The 7,902-nt window shown below is 51.8% G+C and overlaps 1 protein-coding gene across 6 annotated transcripts in view; it reads right to left on the reverse strand.

Moving 5' to 3' along the window:
* Positions 1–6,018, reverse strand: part of TCOF1 (treacle ribosome biogenesis factor 1) — a 39,317-nt gene extending 33,299 nt beyond the window's left edge. For all 6 annotated transcript variants that reach the window (XM_060008532.1, XM_060008530.1, XM_060008531.1 and 3 more), the window contains exons 1-3: positions 5,895–6,018; positions 3,436–3,491; positions 447–598 (exon numbers count right to left, since the gene is read on the reverse strand). In XM_060008532.1, the coding sequence (XP_059864515.1) occupies positions 447–598; positions 3,436–3,491; positions 5,895–6,002 (316 nt within the window). In that variant the 5' untranslated portion in view covers positions 6,003–6,018. The remainder of the gene's footprint in view (positions 1–446; positions 599–3,435; positions 3,492–5,894) is intronic.
* Between the last annotated feature and the right edge of the window lie 1,884 nt (positions 6,019–7,902).

The following is a 7,902-nucleotide window of genomic DNA, read 5'->3' on the forward strand; positions in this document are numbered from 1 at the left end:
AACTCCTGAAGCAGCCCGTAAGCACACAGAAGAGGTGCCCGCCAGCTGCCCTCTCTGAAATCTCTCTAGCAGTTCTTCTGAAAATGTGGGCTTCTATCTTTACCAGAATCATCTGGAGGGCTTGTAAAAATGCAGCTCCTGGGCCCCACTGGAGGGGCTGACTCCACGTACCCCAAATTAGACTGTAAGGGCCATCCATGTTTTTGTTCACCATTGGATTCCTAGCCCCTGGGACACGATGTCTGGCCCAGAGGAAGGGCTCAAATCAAGACTGAAATAGGTATGTGGGACCCTTCCAACCTTCCCTCTAAAAGGGCCGGTCCTCTGAGGGCTCACTGAAGGAGAAGCTGGAGGTGGACCCTCCCCTGGAACAATCCAATATACAACAGCCTGTTCCTGAAAGGTGCAGGGCACTGAGCTGAGCCCCTGGCACACAGCGCTCTTACTGGCTTTGGTGGTTCCTGCTTCTGCCTCCTGCGCCACCTCCTCCTCCTCTTCTGAGCTCTCGGAGCTGGTAATGGGGTCTGACACGCGGGTCTTCTTGGCCTGCAGGGCTGCATCTTCCTCTGCCTTCCGCTTCTGGCCAATCTCCGAGGTTCTGCAGGACAAGGGTGACTGGCTAGTTCAACCGGGTGACAAGGACAACCCCAGGAGAGTTGAAAAGGAAGACCTCCCCACATCCTCCCTGCCCCCAAAGGAAACGTGCATGAAGAGAGTTTAAACAGTGATGAAACACAGTGTTAGATACAATTTTGTGTTTTGCATTTTCACTCATTTCATCGTATTTTTACAATTGTCTATGAGTCTTCAAATATTCAGGAAGGGTGGACAATATTATATAACAGCTGCTAAGAGTCACTGAGCGCTAAGTGCCGGCACTACAGACACTTCACAGCACCATCCAGGCTCCTCCTTCCTCCAGAACTTGTGGCACCTGCAGTGCCCTCTTCCTGGAAGAGTCTGCCCAGGTCGGTCCCTATTGTCCTTCAGGCCTCAACTCGAATACAGCCTCCTCAGAGAGGCCCTCCCTGATCACCCCCCCTCCCCTAAGACATTCTCTGCCCTGCCATCCTGTTTCATTTTCTTCAGAGCACGTTCCTCTCTCCTGTTATTTTACCTACTTCCTGCTTGAAGCCCCCACTGCACAGCCAGGCCCCTGGAGAGGAGCGCTGGCAGGAACCTTTTCCAGCTCCCTCAGTACCTTGAGCACATAGCATGAGTCTCACGGGCAAGTGAGTTGCCCAGAGTCAAAGAGTAAGTCTCAGGCACTGGGGAGGATAAGCACCCAGATGGCTGAGTTGCTGGAACTTTCGAGCATCATCTCCCCTGACCCCAGCCTCCTGCCCCGAGGGAGTCACTGTCTGTGCCCCATGTTCTCCAGATGGGACGGATGCTGCTCTGCCAGTTTGGGATGTGCTGCTTGGGTCCCTTGTTCCCAGGGAATCTTCTGCAAAAACAGGTTTCATTTACTACATGTTATCAGTTCACTCTGCCTCTCTCCTCCCAACAGAATGTAAGTTTCACAAGGGCAGGGATTTTTCTCTGGGTTGTTCCCAGCTATATCAAGAACAGTTCTGGCTCACAGTAAGTGCTCGATAAATACGGAGGTGAGTGGGGGTGGGAGGGGGATGCCTCCAATGGCTAGGTTTAGCACTTTACCATTATTATCTTCATTTTATGGATGGAGACAGACTTGGGGAGGCCAAGTTTGTCCAAGGTCATACGGCTAGTTGCTGGGTTTGAACCACTAGGTTAGGCTGTGAGGTCCTCATCCCAGTCAGTACTCCTCACCCACAGAAGGGGCTGGTGGCGGGGAAGGGCGTGTGCTGCGGCTCACTGAAGGAGTTCTCTGGGGAAGGAAGTGCTGTGCAAACACACAGACACCTAGGCAAGTGCGAAAGGAAGTGGGGGTGTGCCCTGTGCTCACCTCAGCAGCAGAGGAGAGCCAAGAACTGAGGGTTGATGGGGCTCTCAAAGACCTTAGCTCTCTACTGGAAGCTCGGATCCCTTCCACACCATGCCTGCCTTTGTTTACACACCTCTGATGACAAGGAACTCACAACTCCACTGTAGCCTACCTCATTTCTGGAGAGCTCTGATGACCCACTGCTTTTACTCAGAAGCTGAAACCTGTCTTCCTAAAGCAGGTACATGTGGGTCCCACTTCAGCCTCTCGGGCCCCAGGGAACACCCCACTCCCTTTGTCTTCAAAGAGGTGCATAAAGAGGTCCCTTGCCTGCCCCTCTGACATCTCTTTCCCATCCTAGACGGTTCAGTATTCACTATCATTCCTCATGGGACATGACTGCAGGTCCTTCACTCCCGTAGCTGGCTGTGGTCAGGCCAGTTCATGGAGAGAACGATTATCCCTCCTTCATTTTCAAACCATTCCTCTGCTGATACGTCCTTAGATTATTCCCCTCCTTGTTTCCCAGGTTTTACAGGCATTTCACATTCAACATGTCTTTGAAATCTTTCCCTCCAAATTGGGTTCCTTCCATTCAGGTGTACAAGTCAGACACCTGGGAGTGGACTAGACTGCCTCTCCAAGCCATCCGCAGACCCTCATCTCATCCTCTCACATTCCTGGACTCTACTGTCTCCCTCCCATGTTATTACTGCCTCAAGCTCCGTCAGCTCTTGCCTGGATAATGATATCCACAGCCTCGACTGGTCGTGCCACGCTGCAGTGATCTCACCACTCTCTGCTTCACCCTTCCATGGCTCCCACGGCTCTTGGGGCAAAGACACAACTGCTCCCCATGGATGATCAGGCCTTGCATGGAATGGGCCCTGCCTACGGTCCAGCCTCGTCTGCACTGTGCCCGCAGCTACAGGCCTCAGACCAGTAGTTCCCTCTGCCAGGTACGCTCTACTGGCCCCTCCACACCTATTGCCTCGTTCACTCCCCTACTACCTGCAGCTCTCAAATCAAAGGTCACTTCGGGGAAGCCTCCCCTAAACCCCCAAATGAGGCTAGGCTAACCTGTTTAGGTAGTTTTGGCACTGGGCACCTCTTTGCATAACCCTTACTACCACTATAATTTTACACTCATTTGTTTTTTCTGAGGTGTGCTTACCTCCCTGGACTCCAATGTCAGCTCCAGGAAAGAAGGAACCATGTATGTCTCACTCATGACAATACCTTTGTACTTAGAACAAAGCCTGGCATTCAGTAGTTACTCAATAAATGTTTACTGATTGAATGAATAATAAAAGCTGCTGAGAAGCTTTTGTCCTTAAGAGGCACTGATCACAGCTCAGTGTCCTCTCCATTACCAGACACTCGTATCTGTGACCTGGCTTCCTGGAGGTGATAACAGTATCTACGGTGGGCTATGGGGACAGATCTTAGACCAGGTTAGTAACCTAGCTGATCCCAAGCTGAGGGCTTGCAGTGTCCCTGCTGTACTCTCTCAGTCCCATTAGACTTACTGTTGCCAGTGTGTGTAGATGTCCAGAAGGGTTACAGGCTGAGTCAGGAAACTTTTCTGCAGAGAAGTAAAGAGAAAGCAGCAATCAATCCCCCAAGCACAGTAAGGGTCCTCCTTGGGCCCCACTCTCTCAACGTCATCATCTACAGAGAGGTGGTTGAGAAGGGGGTCTTTCTGCTCTGGGAAGTATGTCTGCTTGACCCTTCCAGTACCACCCAAACCTTCCAGAGACAAGCAGGGCAAGTATTTCCAGCTAAAACCTTTTAAGACAACATGTTGGTGAGGAGTACCTTTGAAGATTAGAGTTGGAATGTTCCAGGCTAGCATTTATCCAGCCCCCAGCCTCCCTGGCACTCTCCAGGCTTAGATGCCACGAGACAGGGCTTTTTCTACCCCTGACCTTTCAGAAGGCTTTCAAAAGCCAGGCTGGTCAATCTCCCCAGGACAGTACGAACCACAGCCCAGACACCGCGCTGTCAGCTCACCCGCTGGGAAGAGACTGGAACCAAATGGTGCCAGTCCTTTGGTAGAAGCAGAGGCCTTTGGAGCCAAGATCAGAAGCCTATTCCCTCTGCAAATATCAAGAACCTGGGGTGTCAAGTGCCCCAAGGAGGTTGAGTGAGTAATGTGGGGCGAGGGCAGTGCCGGGGATTTAGGCAGAGTGGTCAAGAGGGTGCACCTGGACTCAGGCAGAGCGCCTGTGTTAACTGGATGGGCTACTCTCTTCACCTCTTCAAACTTCTGGTTCTTTCTTTCTAACATGGGGATAACAGCAGTACCCACCTAAGATGTTGCTGTCAGGCCTGATGGAGACCATCTAGCCCAGCACAGGAGCCAGTAACATTGAGAATGTAACTGACAGTAATTGAAAGTGTCAGTTTCACTCTCCTCTGCCCCTGGCACACTGGCCTCCTCACTGTCCCTCAAATCTGTCAGGGCACCCCGCCCGCATGGGGGCTTGCAATTCTTTCTGTCTGGAATGCTCTCTCCTGCCAACTCTACGGCTCACTCCCTCACTTCCTTCAGGTCCTTGCCCGAATGTCACCTTCTCATTGGGGTTTCCTGACCACCCTATATAGATAATTTAACTCTGACATTCTTTATCCCCCCACACCTGCCTTATTTTTATAGCTAGCACCTACCATCACCCCACACACTGTATCATTAACTTTAAAAAAAAAAAAAAATCAGTCATCTTTCGGCTCCTGCTGGAACGTGTGCTCCATGAGGGCAGGATGCTTTTGCTTAGGTAAATGCCCCAAAGCAGATGGGTATTCTCCTTCACCCCCTGTAGCTGTTAAGTCATGTTAACTGGAGTAAGAAGGGCTACCGAGGTCCAAAGAAAACTGGAAAAAGCACAGGTAATGTCGTAAGGCCCATCAGCCTTTAGTTTCTCCAGGAGGTCCTGAGAGCAAGCATCATGACCACAGCCTCCACCACAGCCAAGGGGTACTGATTAACCAAGTCAGTAGCCACCATACCAGCTTAAAACTTCCCCGTGGCTTACCACTGCTCTTCAGATGAAAACCAAAGTAAGCCAACTCCCTTCCTCTGTCTCCCCGGGGACCTCTATCACCCTTGTACTCCACACTTCAGTCAACTTTCTGGGGCAGTACATATGCAACCATTTGCACCTCTGCTTGGAATATCCACCTCCCTTCTCTCAGATCTCAAAGCAACATCCACTTCCTCAGGAAAGCAACCCTGGATATCCCTGACGAGGGCAAGCTGCCATTCTTGTCTTAGCACCCTATGCCTCTCGTTCTTGGCACTTAAGACAGTGTTAAGTGTACGGGTGCTTTTATGGTTCTTTGATTTATGTCTATCTCCGCTACCAAATTCAGACTGTAAACTCTAAACAGTGAATTGAGGGACCGTGCTCACTATTCTGTCACCAGCACTCTGACCGCCAGATTAACAGCTGCTCAAAGAACGGATGAAGTGAAATGACTGCACCACGAGTTCGAATCCCAAAGCTGTCCGACTCAGTACAGAAGGGCTGCTAAGGGCTTGAGCTCCAGCTCAATTAAGGGGCTTCAGACCCCCTCTCTCGGCGCTCTTTCGCCCCACCAGAGCTGGTCGCAATCCACCTCTCAGACTCGCAGCAACCTTCTCGCCCCAAGGAGCCGCGCCGAGCCACGTGGCCCGAGACTTCGGAAACTTTAAACTGCCGCTCCCAGGAAGGGCGTGGAGGTAAGGGGCGCGGGAATTATAAAGCCCTGAGAGTCATCTCACGTCCCGGCCCGCCCAGTGCACAGACAGGGAAACTGAGGCCCATAAGAACTGGGAGCCGCAGGGGTGGGGAGCAGAGGCTGAGCCTCCTTCGGCACCCCAGGCCGCGTCCCGGATCACCGCGGGTATCCGGCTCTGGGCGCCCTCCAGGCCGCCAGGGGAGGAGGCGCGGGCCTCCTCTCTTCAGATCTTGCACGCGGCCCTCGCACACGGCCCGGGCACGCTTACCTGGCCGCTCTGCTCCTTCACTTCCCGCGCCGCGCGCACAAAGCCCGCCTGCAGCAGATGCTGGTAGATCAGGGGAAGCAGCTCCCGCCGCTTCCTGGCCTCGGCCATGCCCGCAACCCCCGGCTTGTCGGCTTACCTGCACGCCCCCCTCAGTCCCCGCCCGCCACTTCCCTCTTGCCCTTAGACCTCGCACCTCCCACTTCCGGCTCCTCCTTCACCCGCCGCGCGGCACGCCGGAACATGTAGTCTTATCTCCAGGAGTGGCCGGCCCCTCTCCGGTGGGTGTAAGGGGCGGAGGCAGGGAGGACAACAAGACCTCCCATTGGCTGGGAGGGCGTGGTCAGACCCGGATACGCCTCCTGGGCCGGCCACGATTCGAATGACTTCCTCTTAAATCCTTCGGACTCGTTCCTGGAGGAGATTTGTCTTCCACTTAGGTGTCTGACAGCTGCGGTCAGGTTTTACTCATCTCTGAACATCCTAATCTCCAGCTCTCTCTAGACCCGAACTTGCAGTTACCCACTCATTTATTCATTTCACAGGTGTTTTAGAACCCATAAACCAAGTACTATTTGTCATTGTTCATTCATTCACTGAACAAATACTTACTGAGCACCATACCTTGGGCTAGCGCTAGGCTAGGATTGGGGGATAAAAAGATGAATAAGATATGGCAGCCGCCCTCAAAGCTCACAGAGAGGAGAGAGACAGTCGGTAACCAAGCAACTATGGTTCAATGTCTTCTGTGCATTGTCCGGGACAGATACAGCCTGTGGGAGAAAGAAGGAGGGGCCCCTGACCCCAGGAAGATATCTAAGCTTAAGCTTAAAGATGGAGTAGGAATTTCTAGGTGCAGAGGAGAGGGATGGCATCCCACGCAGAGGGCACTGCATGAGTATAGACAGGAGAAACCACCCTGGTACAGGCTGGGAAACCCAGATATAAATCCAAGTCTGTGCTGCTGGGCTGTAGAGATGGAGGGTTAAGGGAATGAGTGAGGACACAAAAGGATGGAGAAGTTAGCAGGGCCTAGTGCACCCCCTCCCCCCAGCCACAGTTTGCACCTTTGCTCCAAGGACAATAGATAGTCTCTGACGGATTTTATGCAGGAGGGTGACCTGGGTTTATGTTTTTAAAAGATTGATATGACCAAAGCATGGAAGATGGATTTATGGAGAACAAAACTGGACGTGAGGGTGTTGTAGTTGTGGAGGGGAGGTTGGCAGGGAGAGGGTGACCTAGGCTGGGGAATATTTGAATCAGCTGTTCTTAACTTCATGGATCCATCGAGAAACTGGAGACAGCACGAACCTAACCTTTGCTGTAGAAAAATTTGAAGTGTACAGACACATGACATTTTGCCTCCAGTTTTAGGACATGGATAAGCACATACCTGAACCTCCTAGGCTTAGAAACTGCTGCTCTAGGAAGAAACAGGGACAGGACCAGGTGACTGATGGAATGTGGTGAGAGAGACTAATTTACATTCAGCTATTTAGCAAATATTTATTGAGTACCTACTATTGGGGATAAAACTGTCTCTACCCCAATAGAGCTTATAGTCTAATGGGGGAGACAAAAGCTAAACAAATAGTCATACAAATACATTGTTACAAACAGTAGTAAGTGCAGAAAGGAAAAGGATAGTGTTTTCTTATGGAAGAATTGGAGACTTCCCTGGTGGCGCAGTGGTTAAGAATTCGTCTGCCAATGCAGGGGACATGGGTTCGAGCCCTGATCCGGGGAGATCCCACATGCCGCAGAGCAACTAAGCCCGTGCGCCGCAACTACTGAGGCTGCGAGCCACAACTACTGAAGCCCGAGCGCCTAGAGCCCGTGCTCCACTACTAGAGAAGCCACTGCAATGAGAAGTCCGTGCACCGCAATGAAGAGTAGCCCCTTCTCGTCTCAACTAGAGAAAGCTGGTGTGCAGCAACAAAGATCCAACGCAGCCAAAAATAAATTAAAAAAAAAAAAAAGCTATACTGGAGTCATGCTGCCTGTGTTC

This window comes from Delphinus delphis, chromosome 3 (genome assembly GCF_949987515.2).
Source record: "Delphinus delphis chromosome 3, mDelDel1.2, whole genome shotgun sequence".
Classification (NCBI taxonomy): Eukaryota; Metazoa; Chordata; class Mammalia; order Artiodactyla; family Delphinidae; genus Delphinus; species Delphinus delphis.